The 24,072-nt window shown below is 31.0% G+C and overlaps 3 protein-coding genes across 3 annotated transcripts in view; 1 reads left to right on the forward strand and 2 right to left on the reverse strand.

The window, feature by feature from the left end:
• Nucleotides 1-2,195: 2,195 nt before the first annotated feature.
• The window catches only part of LOC119616256 (protein prickle), a 242,246-nt gene continuing 220,369 nt past the window's right edge, over nt 2,196-24,072 (forward strand). The window contains exon 1 of the mRNA XM_037972609.1: nt 2,196-2,279. Within this exon, the coding sequence (XP_037828537.1) occupies nt 2,242-2,279 (38 nt within the window). The 5' untranslated portion in view covers nt 2,196-2,241. The remainder of the gene's footprint in view (nt 2,280-24,072) is intronic.
• On the reverse strand, nt 6,813-8,593 carry LOC119616285 (serine protease inhibitor 42Dd). Its single transcript, XM_037972634.1, has 4 exons — nt 8,381-8,593; nt 7,382-8,289; nt 7,142-7,286; nt 6,813-7,028 (listed from the first exon to the last, which is right to left on the reverse strand). The coding sequence occupies exons 1-4, from the start codon at nt 8,394-8,396 to the stop codon at nt 6,907-6,909; spliced, it is 1,191 nt and encodes a 396-aa protein (XP_037828562.1). The 5' UTR covers nt 8,397-8,593; the 3' UTR covers nt 6,813-6,906.
• LOC119616277 (serine protease inhibitor 42Dd-like) lies at nt 12,674-15,305 on the reverse strand. Its single transcript, XM_037972621.1, has 4 exons — nt 15,155-15,305; nt 13,871-15,087; nt 12,934-13,075; nt 12,674-12,858 (listed from the first exon to the last, which is right to left on the reverse strand). Exons 1-4 carry the CDS (start codon nt 15,165-15,167, stop codon nt 12,734-12,736), a joined length of 1,497 nt encoding a protein of 498 aa, XP_037828549.1. The 5' UTR covers nt 15,168-15,305; the 3' UTR covers nt 12,674-12,733.

Here is a 24,072-nt window from a genome sequence, read left to right on the forward strand (position 1 = left end):
GATTTGAAAAATGTCAACCGGTTTTTTTCAAATGCCAACTATTCGAACTATTCGAAAACCGGTTTTTGGAAAATGTCGAATAATCGATCACCCTAGTAGGTAGATACCACAACATTCATTCTTGTCATACCTACGATCTGCGAAGTGCCTGATCATAAGATGTTTGAGTGTTTCGGTACAACTCCCAAAAAATTAAAAATATTTAGTGTACACTGTACAGCAACATTCTTATCATACTGTTATTTAAAAAAAAACCTCAACACATAATAAACCCAGTATTGTGAAGAACCAGTATTTAAGAAAGAGTTTCTTATTAAAAGAAATAAGAGAATTTGTTTATATTAAAAACAAATTCTCTTTCTGACGGAGCAATAAAGAGGGTATTTTTTTAACGATCTCGGCAAAAGTTGAATAATTTTGAAATGTTTGTTTACAAAAACACGAAAAGCAGCAGCAACAGCAGCAGAATAAATGTTTATGTTGCCAGAGATCGACCAGTTTTTTTTTGTTTTTGCCATTAAAGCAACAGATAAATTGTATGTTGTTTTGTTTTTGTTTTAATTTAACAATTCGTTGTGTTGCTTTAGTCTTTAGTTTACTGTTTAAGATACAAAATCTGTACAATAAATGAACGGATAGACGGATGGATGAATGGATGTAACGCATAGATGTGGATACATGTTTGAATGGAAATAAGATTTCTTTGGTTGCAACCAAGAAAAGTCTGTTAAAGAAATTTATACGCGCGTTTTTAACGTACATTACGGTGTTTTAAATTAAAAACAAATTTGAAATTAAAAGAAAAATTGCCAAAATTTATATTGAAAATTGCCGTTAGCTAAAAGTAATTGTAAAGTCAATTTCAAGTGAAAAAAAATAAATAAGAGGAAAATATTGTTTAAAAAAAGTCTTAAATAAATAGTGGTTTGTTTAAAGGAAAATAAATTTTCCTTCATTTTTTATATATTTTACCTCTGTGTGTGTGTGTTTGTGTTAAGAGTATCTGTGTAAAGTCCAACAGTTTGCGTGACGTTGCGAAAAAATAAATATAGATCGTAGTTTTAAGAAGAACGGACGAGTGAGTGAGTCGATTTTCTTCATCTGCAATTTGGCTTAAAATAGCCAATGTCCTCGTCTTAGGCTGTTTAATAAACAGCAGCCAACTTCATTAAAGTGTCTTAACAAAAACCAAATACAAAAGCTAAAATAGTAAAAAATATATATGTATTTATTACATACTGACATACGTTGAATCTATGTAGTTAGTACATGTGACAACAACAGAAATAGTGGAAAAAAAATGTGCAACAGCCAACAAACAGTGGCAATTGCGGCATCATAAACCAAACACTTTGAAGGTTTTTTGTTCTTACTGGTTTTTAGTAGATTATTTTTTTGTTGCTGCTGCTGGCTGCTGTTATTGTCGACTTTTTAAGCCTGGTTATAGGTATTTTTATTTTTGTGCAATTTCAGCCGCAAGTGTTATCAACGTTCTTTTTGGCTTAAATTGATGTGTTTGGTTTTTTTTTCTCGAAATTTGTTTTAGTCTTTAGTAATTAAAGTTTTAATCCAAGATATGTTTTAAATGTAAATAAATAAAACAAAATTTAATGGAATAGATAAAATTAATCAACAGAAAACGAAAAGAAAAATGTCAAATAAAACAACAACAAATAAATTTTACTTGATTTTAATCAATAATAAAAATCACTTCAATTTACAGCAATTAATTAAGATATAAAACACCATAAATTGAAAAAAGTAAAATAATACAAAACAAAAACCACTACTTATACAATAAAATTTAAACACATATCAATAAAAAATAATTTAAAATACATACATACATAGTTTCCTAAAATATTCATAAAAAGTAACCAACGCTTTTTTTCATTTTTTTATTATTAATAAGCCACAACAAATTAAGTTAAAACGGCCATTAAATATATTTCAAAGCTAAAGACCGTAATAAACAAATAAAAAGAAACAAGTTTAAGCCACAAAATAATTGTATTAAACACAAATATTTAAAAAAAATGTATTTTTAAATTGCACAAAAAAAGTGTTTCAAAATAATCCTTCAAAAAAGTCTATATAAAAAAGCTTAAAAAAGTGCTTTAATAAAAATTTCATAAAAAGTGTTAAAATCTTTTTTAATTCTCAGAAAAATATTAAAAAAAATACTAAGTTTAACCAAAAGTGCAAAATTATTTATGTTTAAAGATTAAAAAACACAACAATATGGATAATAACTTGCATCATCCTCCTGAATTAGAAAGGTAAGTTTTGTGATTTTGGTATTTATTCACATATAAACTATTTAACCGCCCACTGTCCTCAAAACACTGCAAATAAAATTTGGTAGTACAAGTTTCCATTGTTATTATTAATTCTGTTAAATTTGTCTAAAAATGCATTTGTTTGTTAATTATTGTCATTAAGTTCTAAAATGGAAATTTAATTAATGAATTTATTTTGTTGATTTTCACGCTTAAATTTGATTAGAAAATCGCCTAACCCATTAATGCCCACAGTTACATATACGTAACGCAAATTAATTCGAATTTGGACTCGAAATGCACAGAAATGGAAAATGCAAAGTTACTTTTTTCTGATGGATAGGTTAACTTAACATGTTCTTAATGATTATAAATCGAATTTGAGTAATTTTTGCCTATAAAATTGTGTTTTTGGGTTATTTTGTAAAGTGAGTATTTCGTAAACCTGCAAAAAGTCATATTTTTCGAGGAATGAATTTATAGAATGTTAATAACTTCTATGTAGTTAGTTTTTAAAAAAAGTTTCTGATGTAAACTTATAAAGAAGTAATTAATGTTTATTACTTAATTGTTTATAAACTTATACCCTGTCCTTGCGGAGACTTATAAAGAGGTGTTACGTATATGTAACAGTGGGCAGTTCTCAGTACTTTTTGTACCACTCTACATACGATATAAATAATGAACAACTTGCTTACTTTTTTATGAAATCTGCCTCAAAAATAGTTTTTTATCAGAGGAATGGGTTTTTAACGTTATAAAAAACAATATATTTTCTTGAAATATTGATATTTGATGACAAGCAATATATTTTTAATGCAAATGTTTCTATTAAATCGTCCTTTCGTGGATACTTTAAATTTTTTAAGAATTTCTGTAAAAGATATGCCATTTGATCGCATTAGAACTTGTTCAAGGCACAGTTGGCGAATCTTAAATATATATTTTTAATAGAAAATCGGAATATAATTGCCTTCAAAAATTAAACATTGAAAATTGAAAATTATGAACATATTCTTGGGTTATTAGGAAAATGTATGCAAAATGTGTAACGTTAGTCAATATATCTGTTGCGGCAAGAAAATATACAAATTTCTTTAAATTCCTTAATTGACATTACAGAAATTACAAAATTTATACTTTTAAATGATTTTTTATTTTATATGAAAACATTTTGTATGATACACCAAATTAGCTAATCCAAGCTTAAAACTTAATAATTAACCAGTTTTTTTACTTAAAATACTTAAGGGACAAAAATTCGTGGGTAATGCCCACTGTTACGTATAAGTAACGTCTTCTAAAATCCAAACAAGGCAAGATAGAAAAAATTTTCAATTGAAATCGGTTTATATAGGTACACAAGTAAACTGTCATATCCAAATTTCAAATTTCTACCTTACGTAGATCGCCGTGGGCATTAATGGGTTAAATAGTAAAAAATATTCTGATCTAAACAGTTTTTTTTTATCTCATCATCAAAAAAGAAGAAAATGGTTTAACCAGCCAATTAATTTTAATTAATTTATATGGAGGACCTAATGGGTGCAGATACTAGTGCTCTACTAAATTTCTTGGACACAGAATATATTTTTAGGTTTAAGTTGAAATACATAAATAATTTATATTTGAATCGTTATACTTTTTATCTTTATCAAATGGGTAGATTAGATTAGAATGGGCCCTAAGCACTGCGACCGTGTTTGTGCAGTCCGTGGTTTCACCATAACAGGTTTAATTCACGTTTGAATATAACGGGTTTGATTGGTGAGAGGTTGAATATATCCTTCGGGGCTGCATTACTGCACCTAAGATTCTTTCTCGACGAGTCCTTAGTGTTGGACAATTGCACAATATGTGTTCAGAGGTTTCCTCTTGGCGGCGACAAAATCTGCCTAGCTTCGATATGGTGTTTCCTAGGATTAATTGATGATATCTGAGATGACAGTATCCCGTGAATAGTCCCGTTAGTATTCTTTATTACTTTTGTTAAGCGATAGCTATTTTTGGGATTTCCCCTTGATAGCGTAATTAAGCACCTTTTCTGTCTAAGCACTGTTGTAACTTCCCAGTGGTGTGCAAATTCAGATTCAACCTACGATTCGCATCTTTGTCTGACATATCCTTGTGGGATACCAAGCGAGCAATGAGCGCCTCTATTTGCAAGTAATCCAACATAGTGTTAGTTTGTTATGTTTACCCAGTTCGTTCAATGATGTCACACAGTCCATTACAACATCCGACCTAACTTCATACGAGAGTAAGGCCTTGAGCGCTGCTTGGCTGTCTGACATTATGTAAATTCTTGGACCCTTTATCTTTCTCCTCACGCACTCCCTAGCATAGATGTATATGTCGCCCTCAAAGATTGAAGTATATTTTCCCGTCAGTAAACCAAACTTGAGCTGCACTTTGCTGTAACCATGTTTGATTGGCCCATTGGTTCCTGTCAGGTATCATAACCTCGAAGGAACGAGCAAAAACCAATGTTGGTCACCCACAATCATGAACGCTGATATATGGGTCGTTGAAGAATAATTTGAATACACTTATATGCCTTGCCAGGTGACCTGTTTTTAGACTGGCGTTTCCGATAGGCGAATTGTAGATTTACAGGCCTCATCTTTAATAAAAATATCCAAAGACGGTATGTATGTGAAGAATAGCCCCAATGGCATATGCAACACATGTTCTCAAGGCCTCCGTTATAGAGATGCAGACGAGACGATAAATTTTGTCCAGAGAAGCCCGACACAGAACACCGGTAAAATCCGGGGTTCTGCGTTCAAGTTCAAGCCTAGAAATTAGTAGTTAGATTAGTACATTGGGCTAGATGAAATAGAAATGTTGAATATATGGAATATGATCTGATTTTATATTAGGGACGACGCCTTAAGACCAACAATTGTTTTCAGAGGCAGGTTTCTTCTATTTCTTGTACAGACAAGGGACCTTCAAGACATTAGTGAGGCGACTTGATACCGCGTCTCTATGAATGTCGTTTAAAGCTGGTTTATACGAAATACGATCCAAGGGAATTTGGAATATTTCATCGGTAACAATTCAGATAGATCTGTTTAGTCAGCATGTAGTTTTAAATTACAATTACGTTTCCAATTGTAATTATATGCAATTTTAACTGAATTTTCGCCAATTACAGTTATTTGTAATTGTAGTTGAAGTTTTTACAATTACTAGTAATTGTGACCCGCAGAATTTTTGGCTGGTTAACAGTCGAAATTTGGGCACCACCGACTACGAAATCTAAATTAAGATGTATTTCCATCGTCCAGTTGTTGAAAAGTGTTGCGGAAGACTACGAAGGTGATGGTTAATGGTGTAGAGGAGTCCATTATATTTCTAGAAGAATATAGGACATATTTCAAAGCTTATTTTATGAAGCTAAATTCTTAATGAATATTTAGATTTTAATCATATGATGCCATTGAATTACTTTGAAAAACCTAAACTATACAATAAATTGGTCACATAAATATATATCTATTTTTGATAAAAAAATATAACAGATTCTTTAGTAAATGCAGTAAATCATTTTGCCATTAACACCACACGTATACATGTTGCAAATTTTGTTGCTGACAAACATACGATCGATCGATCCCCTGTATTATCAAAATTAAGTCTCGCGTGTAAACATGGCATAGACATCATGCTGTGAAAAAGGGATACAAAAAAAATTCAATATTTTATGAGACATTCATTTGGAAAAACACGAAGATCATTTACCTTTTACTCTTCCTCTTGTAGTTTATGATGTTGTTGTTGAAGACGTTGTATGACAACATTTAAATTTTATTTAATAATATTAAATTGTTGTTGCTGTTGGTTTGGTTCGTATAACAAAATATGAAATGGAAATAATATACAAGATCGCTTCTTGTTTCTGTTACAGTTAATAATTTGTGACAAATCATGTAGACCATTATTCCGCTTAACACACAAGAAATCCGATATGAATATTAACTAAATTAAGGATTTAAAACTTTTATCAACATATAAAGGGAAAATCGCTGAGAGAGTTAAGTTAATACATACGTACAATTTGAAAACTTTATTATAATTATCAAAACTTGTACCTGTAGAATTCTTATACTAATCGATAATATTTTTTACGAAATACGTCATCGTTCAAATGTCTGACTTGGAAGAGCTGGCATGTGTAAACACGGTGGATACAATTTTGCATGTATCAACTCAAAATTCGCCGAAATATTAAAAATTCGTGTTCTTAATTAGATGATGATTTTATGAAATTCAATCACGAAATTAATTTCTCCCCTATTTAAGAAATGTCAAAACAAAATCGATCGTTCTTAATGGTCTCTCTCGTCCTATCATTATTTCAGTAGAGAGAGAGAGGAACCAGAATACTAAACTTAGTCATACATTTATATAAGGAGAAAACTTAAAATATCGATTGTTTTAGTAGTTTGTATTTCCTGGATTTTCGATCTGGATTTCCACTTAGATTAATGTTCATTAAAAGCAAAAATAAATAGTTAACACAGATTATTACGACATTAAAAAATTATGTTTATTTATCCAAACTCTCTGAAAAACTATGTAAATGTATATTTGATCAGATTTTCTTCATCATCAGACAATATTAAACATAGGCATAGTTGGCAATGTGACCCATAAAAATGACAGAATCCTTGTGTTTAATACAGAATACAAATGGATGATCGGCTTCAAATTTCTTGGTACGTGAGAAGATGTTTTTAAGACCTAAATTAAAATAAATTATTAAAAAAAACAGAAGAAAGAAATTATTATTAAAGTAAAAACGCGCAAAACAAGAATACATGCTAAATAATCATAAATTATGCATCTCTACTTACCACCACTTTCCAATGGTTGTTCGGTACCAGCCTCAGAAACTTCTACATAAGCTTTGTGATTTGCACTATTGATGTAGTGACTGACAAACATACGATACATGTTGCCAAAGTCACCCTGGCGTGTAAACATGGTTGTGACTCCCAACTGTGAAACAGTTTGAAAGAAGTTTTATTTAGATTTTTTTCTCAATATATGTATAATTTTATGCATTAAACTGTACTTGTAGGGGCATAATTTACCTTTTTAAAGGGTTCCTCTAGATTTACACCAAAAGTAGCGCTGAATTTTGGCAAATAAATTTCCACCTTTTGAGTGCTCAGACTGTCATCTAAGATAGCAGCCAAATTTTTACCTTTTAGATTTTGCAATAAATCACGTAAACCATCCTTGCGGTTGGGCAAAATGACAACCATAGAAAAGTCTGAGTTTTGATAGGGCAATTCTACAACTTTAGCATCCAAATTACCGATTTCACCATATTGGAAATTATTCAATGTCCACATAGTATCAACTTTGAAAGATTGGCGGCCAGACGAGAAGCTACGCTTTGAGGTCTTATCAAGACGGAAGGCCTTTTGCCAGGGGGCACTAAAGGTGATGCCATTGACGATAACTCCCTCGGTGAGATCATTCAATTGTTGAGGTGCTAATATATCACTGATTTTGCCATTTGTTTTGGTCTCCATGGCCTTGTTAATGCGCTCAGCGGTACGCTTATTGTAGGGTGGATGAAAATCTGCCTTTTCAATGTTGGACTCAAAGTTACGTTGGGCAACATCTTTGAATTTTTGCTTGAATTCAAGATTTTCATTGATATAAATATTATTAGCCAAACGTATGTTATTGTCACGACCGAAAGCCAATTGAAATTCAGCAAAACGTCTTACAACATCTTCGGCATCACTTGAGCCCAAACGTAAACCAGTTTGCATTTCAGTAGCTGTTTTGCCCTTGGCGCCATAAAAAGCCAAGGCCATGGAGATTTGTACGGCAGCAGGGGAGACTACCACATTATCGTTCAATTTTTCACTAGCTACTGCATTATAGAATTCGGATGCAAATAAATTTCTTTCAATGGTCTGGGCATAGTTACTGGCCAATTTTCCATTTGTTGATTGACTCAGAGCAACGATGCCAACAATTAACACTTAAATTGAATTTAAACGTATTATATAATAATTATAAATTTTGTTATTGTTATTAATTGTTATCAGTGACCACCATAGTCACACACTTACACAATTGCCACTTCATTTTTAAATATTTAATTTTTTTTTTGTTTGTCTGCTCTAAATTTTTGATGCTTTTCGTTTCGATGTGTAAATCAATACTAAAAGTTTTATTTAAATATTTAGATTATTGTACTAGTGAAATGAAGATCATTTTTAGTTTTATTTGAAAACATACTCAAACCTAAACATTTGTTTAAAAATAGAGAGTACTTTAGTTTGTACTAGTACACTGATAAGTTATGAGTACGTAGGCCTATAAGTATAATATGTAACCAGTTATCATTGTCAACAATAGGTCAATAAATGTTTAACGTAATGACTATAGTATTTTTAGAATCCGAATCTGGCATCAAAACTTCTAAGCTCAAGTGAGCATGCACTTGGACTCTATCATCTACAATTGGCTCGATTCGATCCGCGTTTCTTGTGGCTCTACATATCAGCATCGCATTATACATCATTTCAGTAGCTGTTATCGATAGCTCAACTTCAGTACACATGTCCGATTTTGGAGACTGCTCGAAACCAGGCATTCGACAAAGGTCTGATAGATTTAATATCCTAATAAAACTATGTTTGATGACTAATCTCAATGTTAGGGGAAGTCGCGTCTACCAATCTTATTTTTCTCCCTCTTAATTGATTTACACATTTTTTTATCCCAAGATTATTATTATTGTTAAATATAAGTCATTCTAACAATTTAGACAAGTTCACTAGAATTTTAATTTTAATTAATGCATAACAACTATTTTGTTCAGTGTATTATTTAAATGTTCATTAAGCGTCATGTACAGAATGCAAATTTTATTATCAGTTTTGAGAAATTTAAATAAATTTAATTGTGTTGCGTGTATTCTTGATTATCAAATAACCGAAAGATGCTGATTGTACTCAGTTCATGAGAATAATTAGTCATTAACAGGGAAACCAAAAATATGCTTAAAAGTGTTTTATGTACTTTATGTACACAGTAGTGTACTTTAGAAATTTTCACACAATTATTTTCTATTGATGCAGTGGGCAATGTCGATGCTTTCACTTAGCCCCCATACATACGGACCTCCGGAAAACAGTTTGAACAGTCATTATTATTTGAAAAATATCAGTATAGCGATAAAAATTTAACACAAACAAGTTTTAAATGAACCAAAATCTGTATTCCAAATTTTAGGAAGATCGCCCTATAATTGACCATACAGCCCATATTAGGTCCCTTTCAGAAAACTATTTTAAAGCTCATTTACGGCTTAAAAGTGCGATTACACCTAGGAAATATGACTAATACTAGATTTATCCGAACCAAAAGTTATTCCTCAGAAACTGACCTTAACGAGTATTACTGACTTAAAAATACGAGTACAGCGACGAAATTCCATATAAATAAGTTTTATAGAAACCGAAATCATTCTACCGATTTCTTGAGGTTCAAAACAAATAAGTTATATATAAACAAAAACCTATCTACAAAATTTTATGTAGAACGGGTTATAATTGACCCCTATATAAGCTCCCCTTTACCGTTATTTTATTACAAACACGAAAAGAGTGGTGTAATTCGATGTTAATAAGTTTTATATGAATCAAAATCTCTCTCTCAAATTTTATGAGGATCGGTCCATAGTTGAACATAACCCCGTATAAGGCCCCCTTCAAAAAATTACTACATATAACAATTAAGAAATCAAAGTATTATTTTTATCTATATTATTCGGTTACTGTTTACTAGGGTGATCGACTCGGATTTTCAACCGGTTTTAAAACCGGTTTTTTCTGTTATACCAGTGTCGGTTTTTTCTAAATGTTGATTTTTCGAATATCGAACAACCCGGTTTTTCTACTTTTTAAAAACCGGTTTCGAATACTTTTAATTTGCTTTGTATTCAAAGATTACTTAAGTTAAGTTTTGAAGTAAATAAAAATACAGCCCGTCTATATATTAAAAATATTGGAGTCCAGGAACTAGAGTATATTTTTCTAATGCACCTTTGGTTAAACTTTTTTGATTTTCCTAATTAATTAACAATTTTTATTTGTAAAGTTTATTGGAATAACAGTTTGATAAAATTTTATCAATCTTAAGATTATATTTCAATTACAATAATAAATTTGCGGCTAAAATATTATGGAAGTGTTGGAATGACTATGAAAATTGTTTAAATAGGGATTTTAGAATAAGCTAGAATTACATAGTTCCTTATGTTCAACAGAAGTGTTCCACTTTTTTCCATTTTTTACATTAAAGAAATAAAGTAAATCAAACGACTAGATCTAAAGTTATAATCTTTTAAACTGTTAGAAAACAGTTAAGTCCTGTTTTATTAATTAAATTTAAACATAAACGTCTATTTTTTCAAATTAAAATAGATTTTGTTATTTATAATGAAAAACCGGTTAACCGGTTTTTTCTGGATTTGAAAAATGTCAACCGGTTTTTTTTTCAAATATCAACTATTCGAACTATTCGAAAACCGGTTTTTGGAAAATGTCGAATAATCGATCACCCTACTGTTTACTCTAACTTACATCACTAAGCAATAATTTGTTTATACTCGTATTCCTACTTACAACTACAAGAAATGTGTAAATTAATTTTAATTTAGAAAAAAAAAAAACATTAAATTGTATCACACTTCAAGATCGCTAAACTTGTTTCGTTTTTTACTCTCTGAGCAGTTTACTCATATTTAATCTCAGAAAATAGATAAGACGTTGTTTTTTGTTTTAAAAACAAAATATGTATTAGAACCGACGTTTTTTTTAAGTGAACATATAAATAAATCAACAAGTTTAAATTAGTAAATAAACAAATTACAATAAACGATAAAGTTAGAATTTTAAATACACTACCAGACGATCACCAGTATGATCTTCGACAAAATATTGAATTTGTTTACATACATATGAATTAGCCATAAATGGTGCAATATGTTGGATGAGGAAGAAAACGTCGCCTTTATTGGTATTTCTCTTACGAACTGTAAGAATTTTGTTCTTAATAAACTGTGTGGGAAAGGTGGTTCAGTGAAACCACTTGTCAGATCTCGAGGTCTATTTGGCCTCTATATGATACTCTCAGATCAAGACTGCTCATAGGCTTTCGAAGAGAGCATATAAGAACGCTTGTATCATTAATTACAGGACACTGCGTCATAGGCACTCATGTCAGAAGACTAGGCCTTGTATATAATGACTACTGCAGAAGTTGTCATAATGACGAAGAAGATGAGACGATATCGCATATACTTTGCAATTGCCCTGCGTTCACTGAAATCAGGGAACATCACTTTGGTCCTCCCTTCTTGTCAGGCATGGAGGTGCTTTCTGGGATGGATTCAAATGAGCTGCTTCTGTAGCAGCTGCCCTCGATACCTAACCTAACATACATACATATGTATGTATGTATGTGTGAGCTTCAAATAAGTACTATTCCAAATTACCCGGTATATTGATCAAAGATTTTATAAAGCAAATAATTGAAAATTAACATGTTTATTATGCATTTCTAAAGAGATTTTCAAAAATGCTTTAATTGGCATAAAATGTTTTTTTCTGTATTTTTTTTCGTACAAATGCAAATATGATTTATTAATTTTATTTAAATACATATTAGCAAAATAATGAATTTTTCATATTATTTCCATATGATGATAAGATTATTTATATTTTTTAACTTTTTTTCTAATACACATCAAAATAAAATATTTTTATAATCAAAAAAATATACGATGGGGATTTTTTTAAATTAGATAAGATGCTTACTCTTACGTTTGAAAATTGTTAGTGAATCATTCCGGTTTTTACATAGGATTTATAAAGAATTCCAATAATGTTTATATACAAACCATAAAAAATATTATTTTTGTCAATGTATTTGTAAAACATCGACGGACAGATGAACGGACATTATTAGATTTTAAGACGACTAGCCATGTCCGTTTATATATCTTCAGACAAGATATATGAATGACTTTTGACCTCCAATATCTCGATTAGCGCACAAGGGATCAATTTTAACTTTTAGTCCCATAACTGACACCTCAGTAGACAGTCCTGAGCAAGTTTTTAATTACGCTCTACTTCGAGAAAAATTTAAGAAATCTTGGAACTTCGGTGTCCCATATAATACATAATTATAATTATATTTTTAAAATATGCCGTATTTGACCATAGCCCCCCTTTAAGACCTTTGAGATTATCAATAAAATTCCTCTGAGTATTTGAATCCGCCATTATTCTCGTCATAAACTTTAATATAGTAAATTAAGGTAGTAGGTTTGTAATTAATCACCATTATAGTTTATTGTAAAATAAAATAATTTTTTATTAAATTCGAGTATATATGTAAGTATGTGATAACTAAAATTGAACTACATGTCCTATAAAATAGGTTGTATTTGTGTCGCGTATTACGAATACAAATGGATGATCGGCAATAAAATACTTCATATTGAGCGGTATTGATAGTGGTATATATTTAGCAACTGAAATGGAATGGAATATAAGATTAATCAATTAAATATTTTTATGATAAGTAATAAAGTAAACTTGTTACAAACCTGTAGCAGCAGCTGCTTCCGTACCGGCCTCATTTACATTTATATAACTTTTATGTTTGAATTGATCGACATTTAAGGGTTTCTGTTGATTTTTGAAGAGATTTATGCTGCCAGCATTGTTGAATAAAGCATTAAGACCCATCTGAAAATTAATGTAATAAAGATTGTTATTAATTATAGCTTTAAATTTGACATACTATTATTCAGTTTGGAAAGTGGGGAAGTATGCTCCAAGTTACCCTTTGCTTTCGTAAAAGTTTTTCAATCCCTTTGCTATTCCTAATTTTAAGTAAAGATTTAAAGGTGTCCGTCTATTCGTCCGTTTGTTTTTTGAAAATAATTTTTTGAACGTCCGCGATATGTTCTGGGTCCAACTCTTACGTCCCGACATACTTTCGAGAATTTGGAAACAAAATAGGTCCATCAATGGAGAAGGAATTTGGTTGATAATTTAATTAAATAAAATCTTTTATATTAACTTTTCTCTTACTACCATTATATTTAAATGATTTACAATTTTATAACTGATATTTCCATAAGAAATCTTTTGTTGGTGGTAGGTTCAAATATGATCCAGTCCCCTCAACTTTTTGTATAAAACTAGTTTTTGTTCAATTTGGTAGAGATACTAATTACCGATATTGTCATTTTCAAAATGTTGAAACTATTTTGCTTGTGTCCTTTTGTGCTTTCAACAGACAGACGGATATTGCTTGATCGTTATAGAATCGTATAATACCCAGATTCAAATTGTAGTACATTTATATTTACAATTGACAAGAAATCCGCTAAAGTCGAACCACAAATCCGGAAAATTATCAAAACTATTTACCTCGGATATATTTTGGATTTAGTCTCTTATAAGATAAAATCCTAAAGTTCTTTCCAAAATTCTTTAATAGATTATTCCTTTTTACTAAAATAATAAACTTCTTACCTGTTGCAATGGTTTTATCATATCAGTTTCAAATTCAATTTTAAATCTCGGTAATTTTACAGTCACCGTTTCTCTTTTAAGTTTTTGGGCTATTGTCTGGAAATCATAGTATCTCAGTTTTCTCTCCAAAACTGCCAAACCTTCTACGTCTTTGGGCAGAATTAACAACATTGATAAATCGGACGAATTATAGGGTAATTCTACCACTGAAGCTTGTAGATCATCTGGAAAATCTGCATACCGAAATACATCTTCATTATACATCATATCGACGGGAACTTGCTTGTATTTTGTAACAAAGAAATCTTGAGTTTCCGTATCATATGAGGCGAATTTCGTAAGCCAGTCACTTTTAAAATATATAGAGTTCAATAACAAAGCACTAGTATCGCCGGTAATAGATGCAGGGGTAACAATGTCGCGTATAAGGTTACGGGTTTTCTTACTAACCCATGAATTTATGATATTGGCTGCATTTTTGGAAGCATAAAAATCTATTTGTTCCATTTCACTTTCAAATGATTTTTTAGCCATATTGCGAACGCTTGGGTCGATAGGGCCAAAGCGGTAATCGTAATACAATTTATTGGCCATTATAAGTGTTGTTGGCGGAGTATTTAATGCGGCTGCTTGTACAATATTTTCAAAAGTTTTGGCAATAAACGTACGATTATTGGGCATTGCCAACAGTTGAGCCAATTCATCATATAGTTTGCCACTAGACATGGTGAAAATGAATGCCAAAATTGTTTGCAGTGAAATGGGAGAATAGACAAGATTTTCATTTTGTGCCCTCAAAGACATGATTTCAAAGAGTTTGGCATTAAAAGATTCTCCTGCTGGAATTTCCCTTACTGAAGAATGATATGTAGTTGTTGGATTCTCTTCAAATAGTGACGATATGGTTGACAAATTGTTTATAAAGGGAGTGTTTGGATTAGGCTCTGTAGTTTTTAAATTTGTCTCTTTGTTTTGAGAGAGAATGGGGTTTGCTGCTAAATTATTTGTATTTCCATATGCATTTCTGGAATTGGTATTGTACATTTGACCTGGCAATTGAGAAACTTGGTCATTTTTCCTGCTACCAAATTGCGTATCGTAGTTATATTCAGAATAAAAATTTGATGGTTTTACTGTGTTTTGTCCACCTCTAGAGTTTGTCATATAGACATCATATTGAGCATTTAATGATTGTATCCATAGCGCCAAGATTATATCTTAAATGAAGAAATATGTGTTTATTTATAAGAATTGTAGAATTTCTAATAAACAATTAAATCTTACAGATTTTTAACATTTTTTTTTATTATTTTTAACCGCACAAGTTCATAAGACAACGAACTAAAAAATAAATAAGATAATAAAAGCCGCAGTTAATTCCGTCTTAAAACTTGATTGTATTCGAAGCTTGAATTTAATACTGTTTTTAGTTGTTTGAATATTTTTTGTTTTATACTTGAAATGACAACATTTATTCAGTTCTCTTCATGTGTATATTAACCCCTTAAAGATGGACATTTAAAAGTTGCACGCGAAGTAAAATGATAATGACTTTCAATAAATTATATAAAAAATCTGAAAATCTTTATACTAACATTAGTCGGATTTTCACACATAATTATAAAAGTATGGTAATTTGCATATCGATTAAATTTAAAACTTATTTATACTTATTTCGATTAACTCTGATTTAGCTTATTTGTATTTCCACCAAAATGGGTTAAAAGAAGCCTCTCATCGTAAAAAAGAGAGACACATGCAAATAAAGTCATATTCTCTTAAATTTTTAGTGCATATATTAAACCATCTTTAAGGCGTTGATTACAATAAAAATAAGTAATTTTAACACTAACATTCCTACTTATCGGTGAAAATAGCAAATATTTTGTACTTACCCATCCAATCTGATAATATGAAATGGTAAAACCAAGTGTTTTTTTTAAATATTCCAATTATAATATCTCGAAATAAAAAATACCCTTTTTGTCAAATTACAGATAATTATCGGATTATTTTTGTTCTGAAAAGTCATTGACGTCTTTAAAATTATGACTGATGTCCATACATTTACTATAATACACAAAGAATTGGTGGTTGGTTTGACCGAAGCCGAGAGAGAATACTTACATTTTAGGCACTTTTTAGGGAATTCATATGTCATGCAACAATGACAGAAGCATTTCAATCCCGAGAAAGAGTACCTATTTCTGAAGGGTGTCATAATGTCCATGGACGTTATGACATACTGAAAAGTACCATGGTGTCCATGAAATATTAGTTCAGAATTTAAGAAACTGAAACTCAGTTCCCGGATAGTATTTGGTCAGTGGAACATTTTTGTTCTAGGAATACCTCTAAAACGATGAGTACTGAATTCAAGAAAAATAATACCAGCGACTGAAAATTTTGATCTCAGAACAATATGTTCAAAAATATTGTCTGCAATCTTTTCGGCATGGGTCTCAAAAATTGAGTAGTTCTGAGCTTATCGCGAAAAAAAATAATGAAAATCTTTTTTGGACTATTCCTAGTCCCCAAAACGACTTATAAAGGCATATAAATTCCAAAATGATCTGAAAATTTCTTAAATTCATGTTCTTTTCACACTTAATAGCGTTAATATTCCCCAGTCGGATTATGTCACATATCTTGGAACGCTTACTTGGCGTCGATATATTGAAATCAAGAGACTTTGTATGAGGTTAAAAGCGTCTAGTATGCACTGGTTTATAAAGCTTAAATCCAAATTAGGTCTTGACAATAAAGTCATCCTGGATAAAACTGTATTGAAACTTATTTGGACTTACATATACAGAGGGCACAATCAAAAATTCTTTGGACCATGAGAACATCCATAGGGATCTAGAAGTTCCAAATGGAGAGAGAAAAATATCTCAAGGTCCATGGAAAATATATCGTAAAATTGCAAAATAATCCAACTACCCTACGCCACCATAATGGGGATTGTATTATACGTTTGTGCTGATGTTTGTAACGCACAAAAATATTGATCCTACACCCACCTTAAAGTACACCCATCGACTCAGAATGTCCATCCGTCCGTCTGTCCGGCTGGCTGTCCATGTACCCCTTGTGCGCAAGGTACAGGTCGCAATTTTCAAGATATTTTGATGAAATTAGGACCATACGGCCCAACGACGAAGCCTATTGAAAATGGTTGAAATCGGTGCATTATTTAATCTCCCCTGGAATGCTCCCCTATAAACATTAGGTTGATATTTGGAATAGGATTTAAGTCAATTTAAATCCTTTCGAATTAAGAAAATATTAATTTATAAAAACAAATATACTTTGTCAAACTTTTAAACCATGAACATATATGGGCGGTAGGTTCAATTATAGATCGATAGTTGAAAAATTTGGTAAATAGATTTCGGTTCGTATAACACTCGTATTTTTAGTTCAACCAAGAGTCTTTATATCGAGTTTTATCGTGCCAGTAATAAGCGTTAAAGGGGACCTTGATTGTGGGTATAAAAAGTTCCATAAAGTTACATTTGTATAAAAGAAAATATTTCAGAATTACAGTAATAACATCCAATTGTAATTGGCAAACTCAGTGTTAACATTTTTTATCTTAGGGGTTTTCCAAAGAGAAAAAGTCGTGTTTAAATAGACTGTACAAAATAAAATTAATAACTTTCGACACATGTCGTTGTTCTTATTAGTACAGATATTGTAATAACAGTTTTATTCAAGCAGGTTTAAGTTGTGTCAATTGTAAAAAATCTTGATCAAATATATATAATATGTAATTTTTTATAAGAAACTCCACATTTTCATTTTTAAAAAATTTTTCAAAGATTGTATTATGATCTTTAAGATTTTGAGAAGATGACTTAGATATCCGAATTTATCTTCAGATTTAATCTTAATGCAGTATTAACGATTTCATAGATTAGTTTTTCTAGTGATTCCTGTTGGTCCCTTTGTGATAGCTGTAAGTACAGTATAAAGTAGATAGAATAGAGCGAGAGAGATTCAGCTGTCCATGAGGAGTAAAAATGTCATAATTCAGTAGGCTAGAGTGATTTAAAAACCAGATATTTCTGGCATGTCGACAAAAGATCTTTTTCTTTAGAATCTTAAGCGAGTGTCTTCTATAACAGAACAATGACAATAGATTCTTCTTCCTTTTCATTCTGACAGCTTCTACAAAAGTCGTTAAAGGATTAGGTTGATAGGAGGATATGTCTATATCCGAAGAAATACACCTAGGCCACTATCGGGCCTGTTGTGCGCTCCATTTCATGAAAAAAAAATTACTGAATGTATTATTTTTCAATGTTCAGAAACTCAGTCAGGAATTAGTCAGGAATGTTATTTCCGGAATAAAATAATTTCCAAGATACTTGGATGTAACTTCAACGAAAGCCTGACAGTGGCAAAGAAAGTGCTCCAGGGTTTCACTGTCCTCTCCACATGCTCTACATTCGTCTGAATCCGCACGTCCAATTTTGTACAGTTGTGCTCGTAATCCTGTATGTCCACTCAGAATACGTACCATCATACTATCTTCAGACTTGCTCATTTTGAGGAGTTTCTCGTCTTGCTTCAGGGTCACCCCATAGAACCTTTGTGGTTTTACCTACCGTTTCATTATTCCAACAGGCCTTATAGGATTCTCTCACCCGTATTTTTAATTCAGTTGTTGTTGCATCGAAATGTTTTGCGTTCTTCAGGTTAACTTCCTCGAGCTCCCTTCCCTTTAAAGCTATTACATTCGCCCTTTCGTTGCCGACTATTCCCGAGTGGCCTGGTACCCATATGATGTAAACCTAACTTCTGGGAGAGTATTCGGTTAAAGCTTTCCTACAATCCAATACGGTCTTAGATTTAATTCTATCACCTGATATCGCCCTGATTCTGTTTCTGGGTCAATATAGAACCTCAGGCCCAATGGATCCTACTGGTATTTGCTCTAATGTTTCGCTAGGATCAGCGTTTCAAAGTTTTCGACATATTATGTATCTAGAATGCGATCAGGTACGTCCGATAATTGTGTATAACCTTCCAATGTGTCCAGTATACATTGATGACGAGTCCTAAAACCGCTTTTGGCCAGTTCGGCTAAAGTAAAAAGCCGTTCGGCTGTAAGCGCCGTCTCATATGTTTCAATGGGTGGAATATCTAGCAACGTTTCCAGAGTTTTGATAGTTATATCGTACATCTCGCAGCTTATCCATTTGTTCCTTAGGATGTAGTTGATCCCGTTTCGGAGCACCTGGTCAGAATGAAGGCCCCTTCGATGTCAATGCATACCGCCAGTGTATACAGTTTGCTATCGAAGGATTCACCTATGTAATGGACAACTTCGTTTAAAGCGGGTTTCACCGATCGCCCCTTACATAAGCATTTTTTTTAATTTGAGGTCTTTGTGTGGTATATTGCTTTTAACCATACTATAGACGTATACATACAATGTCCTAAAAATCCAGCAACTAGGTTGGCGAGTTGGCTGTAAGAGATATGGCGTGCGTTTGCTATCCAACATCGGGCATATTTTCCTGGTAATGATGAAAGTTGGCTCATTGTACGATCTTGTCTGGGAAATTTCATTCAATAATACTAAATCTGATTGCAAAAACTACCGCCAATTGTTTGACAAATTGTTTCTTTCACAATATGAACCGATCCTAATTGCAAAATCAACGTTGGTAATCAGCAAACAGGAGCCATCCTACATGAATGAGTTAAATTAAATTTTAATGAAATTGTTAAAATGGCAATTGTGGAAAGGGTTAAATGTTAATTACATGTTTACGATCTGTTTTAGCTTCTTTTTATCTCTTCATATTTGCACAAAAAGAAGACTGAATGAAGTGTCTTAAGTAGAATGGGCGGATACACAAATGTCAGTTTTGTTTTTCTTATTTTTCATTCTGTTTAAAAACATGAGAATCGTAAGCAGTTGTAAATCTGTATGTGCTAGGGTAAATTTAATTACAGAAAAATATACATGATTTTGTAGAATTTAGTGAGAAAATACTAATAATAAGAATTACTATTTATTTTACTTTTAAATTTATTTAAAACTTTTCCAATGATTCATATGTATGTACTGACAGAAAAGTTATAGATTTTGTTTAGCAACATCATTTAACCGATAGATATTATGCCGGTTAAAATGATTTTGGTATAAAAACTGTCAATACATCTAAACAATAGGCAAGATTTTACTGATTTCAATTTCCAAATGAAATTGGCTCTAGATCCATAACTTCAGCACATTTGCCTCTTAAGTTGTCCGTTCTATCAAACATATACTATAACCGAAACGTTGCTGCTGCTTTTAAACCGGAAATTCCATAATTTTTTAACCTATTTGCACTAGTTACCAATTAAATTTTGGTATTTTGCAAAATAACAAAATAAATTCCTTGCAAGACCATTAATCTTTAAGATTAATTAAAAGCTCATTTAATTAAATGAAAGGTGTTTAAAAATAAGACATACAATCATAAATACTCATTATACAAAAAGTTCATTGTAAATAGTGCTAAATCAAACCTCTGTTTAATTTGTTTTTCTTTCTTTCTTTTTTCCAATGTATTTATTCTGACAAACCTGTCAACATGTTGCCAAGAACATTTATGTATGGGGTGCATACATATATAGATACAAAAAAGTTGCACTTGCAGAAACAAGAAAAAAGACAGACAAGCGACACGACACCAAGACTTGACTCGCTGCAAGTCGATTTAACTTGGCTTGGTTAACAGTGGTGTTTTTTGTTAATTTTCTTTTTTTCCCGTTTTTTTGCATTTAACACAACGTAACCAATATTTACGCATAATTAACGTAACAACAGTTTAGTTAAAGTGCATTTATTTAAATTGTATCTATTCGTTTGTTTGCAGAAACAGCAGCAACAAAACATATTTACTCATTCTCTTAGTCTGACATTGTATGTTTGTAGAAATACTGCTGTTAATGATGGAGTAGCGCAGGCGCATTTTGTCTTCAACTTTAGTTAAGTTTTTCTACTCAAATGAATAAATTTAAGTTTTATGCACATATATTAACACAAATACAAATCAAACACATACTTATTTATAAGATGTGAACATTCTCTCATATAAAACAAGTAAGAATTTATAGTCGGGCATGGTCGACCATATAACACCCTACACCGGTAAGTATGTTTGAAATCTGTATTATTTCTTTTTAATAAAAAAGCATTGAATTTGTTTTTACATTACATCTGAAGCATTTTAACAATTTGTTGACAAAAAAGATATTTTCTAAAAGAGACGTTATTTGGGGGTTAGGGCAAATATGGGCCTATTATTATAAATTTTGGATTTATGCAAAATTTCATCGACATATTAGTTTTTATAAGTGAATTTTGAGCTGCAAGTAATTTTCTAAAGGGGACTTTGTATGGAGCTAGTGTCAAATGAGCCTATAAGACTTATATAAAACTAAGTTTTGCCAAATTTTGTTAAGATACATAGTCATGAGCTCAAAAGCCCTATTCTGAGCCGCGTAGGACCAATATTTTTAGGTGTTACAAGCATTAGCAGAAACGCATAATACCCTCCTGTAGTGGTGTAGGGTATAAACGTAAATAAGAACATACTAGGGTATTCGACTCGGGTTTTCAATTGGTTGAAAAGTCAAGATTTTTTGGGTTAATTAATGCCGTTTTTATACCCACCATCAAAAAAGATGGAGGGTATATTCCTTTTTGTTATTCTGTTTGTAACACATCGAAATATTTAATAATATTTATTTAATTTTAAGCCATGAGTCACAAATATTCCCTATAGGTAAGGTTTGTTTGGTCCACGTTTTCGCATAGCCCCCATACAAATGACTTTAACGCTCATTACTGGATGAGCGATATAATTTGATATAAGTAAGTTTCCTACGAGCTAAAATCTCTGTAGCACACTTTATGAGAATCGGTCTATAGTTAACCCTACATTCCATATATGGTCCCCTTTAGAAAATGACTTTAACGCTCATTACTGGATAAAAATACGAGCATAGCGATGAAATTCGTCATAAAAAAGTTTGTTTTTGTGTTTTTAAATAACAATTATTTAATTCATTCGAATCTCGGGTTCGGAATATCCTGATAATCGATCACCCTAGTACATATTTATGTATGTATGTGCACAATTTTATAAGAAGTATATTGTTACATTTACAGTGTGGGATATAATAGGGTCCATCGAATCAGTTGGAGACTAAAATCTCTTTATTTGATAAGAAATGGGCAGTATAGGTATACGATATCAACTAAATCGGTTTTTGAGAGTTTAAATATATTCGAAAATTTTGCATGTAACCGTATTAAATATTTGTTAAACAAATTTTGTTTATGTAACATTTATTTAACAATTTGCCTTTTAATAAGTTAAATGTTATATATTAAGTAAATCGAATCTATTTTGTCCACCACTGTAGTGATAATGTGAACTTGTTTGCCGTTGTTGTAAATTCGTTTCAACAAAAAGGCGTTGTAGACAACAAAAATGCATTAAATTGCACGTTGTCGTGTTTTTTCATCATTTTTGTTCTTGTTGATTTTTCTACTAATTTATTTAGTTTTATATAGTTTTTTCTTAAAGATTTTTATTTATTTATAATATTGTGTGTGTGTTACTTTGGGTTTTTTTTTGCGCACACATACATATGTACATATTCTCATGTACATAATTTTTTTAATGAATGCCTATAATTGTAGCAATAAATCAAAAATTTAACATTTTTATATCACAATATTTACACTTGTGCTTAATGTTTAACAATTTATTTTAATTAAATGCATGTTAATAAATATATTTTTTGTCAATTTATTAATGGACAGACGAACCCACATACATATTTATATGTATGTGTAAAACTACTCATATATTGAGTAGTTATATACAGCTCAGTGACCCTGTATCGATCGAAAAAATATAGATTAATACAAGTTGTTAATTTTTTAAGATATATTTAAACAAATTTAGTAAACAATTCCAATTATAAACTCACTTAATTGTATAACTTTAAACAGTTATTTAGACATTAGAATATTGCATTCAAATTATATATTTCATAGTCACAGCAGGCAAATCGTGTAAATCAACTGGTGGCATTAAAGTATTAACCAGGAACATACACAACACTCGTTATTTGATACTTATACTTCATCAATAAATAATGATTTTTGATTTTCGATGTGATAGAAGTAACAAAAAGTTATTCTTGATATGCTTGTTGCAACTTAAGAAAGTTCTAATATAGTTGAATTACGTTAACTGTAAGAGATTAACTTGTAGCCACCACTTAGCACGGGTCTTAATTTGTTTGACTAGGAAATATCTCCAAAAAAATAAATAACTTGATCTGCGCTAAATTCGAACCCGGAAGAATTATCAAGGGTCTTAATTTATTTGAGGAAATTTGGGACTAATATCTTCGTGGTTTTCGTAATATATCGTTCTAAAGTTTAAAATCAGAAAATGTATGCTATCAACACGTTAATGGTTTTAGCAGCATATATGCAGATGAAAGAGTTTGACATTTAAAGAAAAAATATTACAGTACTAGCGTAAAGAAAATTTAAAAACTATTACTTCCCAGTAAAAACATTCATTACCATGTAAGGGGTTAAAATGCTAAAATTGACTTACACAATAACATTTTAAGTCATTATTTTAACACGGTGATGTCATTGGAGGCAAGTACTTATCACAAACAATTACAAGTAATTAGAAAAAGTAGTCATTGTAAATCGCATGAAAAAACTTATACAGCTTCTATATCTTTACTGGAAAGATGACTATTGAATTAGAAAGTATTTACATATATAACACATTATTATTAAGATTTAAGTAGACTACTTCTATGTAACCCAGACAATACTATGTAGTAGTCATTGAAAAGTATGTTGTTAGGTAAGTAATTACAATTGAAAGCCATTATATAGTATTTGCTGGGTGTAATAGAAAAAATTATATTATAGACATTTATTTTAATAGAAAATTTCGAATGTACCATTTAAATAATGAAATAGTACCATAAAGGAACTCTTAATAAAAAAATACCAACAAGTTAATTTTTAGAAATTCACTCAGATTCCTGCATGTTAAATTTTATATTTTAATCTTCAGTATAATCGAAGATTACGTATGTCGTAAATGGAATGCTCCCCTATAAATATTACATTGATATTTGAAATAGAG

The sequence above is a fragment of the Lucilia sericata genome, unplaced genomic scaffold (genome assembly GCF_015586225.1).
Source record: "Lucilia sericata isolate MDLA Ls3-8-SP2 unplaced genomic scaffold, ASM1558622v1 Contig000002F_arrow, whole genome shotgun sequence".
Lineage (NCBI taxonomy): Eukaryota > Metazoa > Arthropoda > Insecta > Diptera > Calliphoridae > Lucilia > Lucilia sericata.

Excerpts from the sequence above, each read along its gene's own strand:
- LOC119616285 (XM_037972634.1), bottom strand. Across the intron at positions 7,287-7,381 it reads TAGAGGAACCCTTTAAAAAG|TTGGGAGTCACAACCATGTT; the intron begins GTAAATTATGCC and ends ACTGTTTCACAG. Across the intron at positions 7,029-7,141 it reads ACAACCATTGGAAAGTGGTG|GTCTTAAAAACATCTTCTCA; the intron begins GTAAGTAGAGAT and ends ATTTTAATTTAG.
- LOC119616277 (XM_037972621.1), bottom strand. Across the intron at positions 13,076-13,870 it reads TGATAAAACCATTGCAACAG|ATGGGTCTTAATGCTTTATT; the intron begins GTAAGAAGTTTA and ends ATTAATTTTCAG. Across the intron at positions 12,859-12,933 it reads GGAAGCAGCTGCTGCTACAG|TTGCTAAATATATACCACTA; the intron begins GTTTGTAACAAG and ends ATTCCATTTCAG.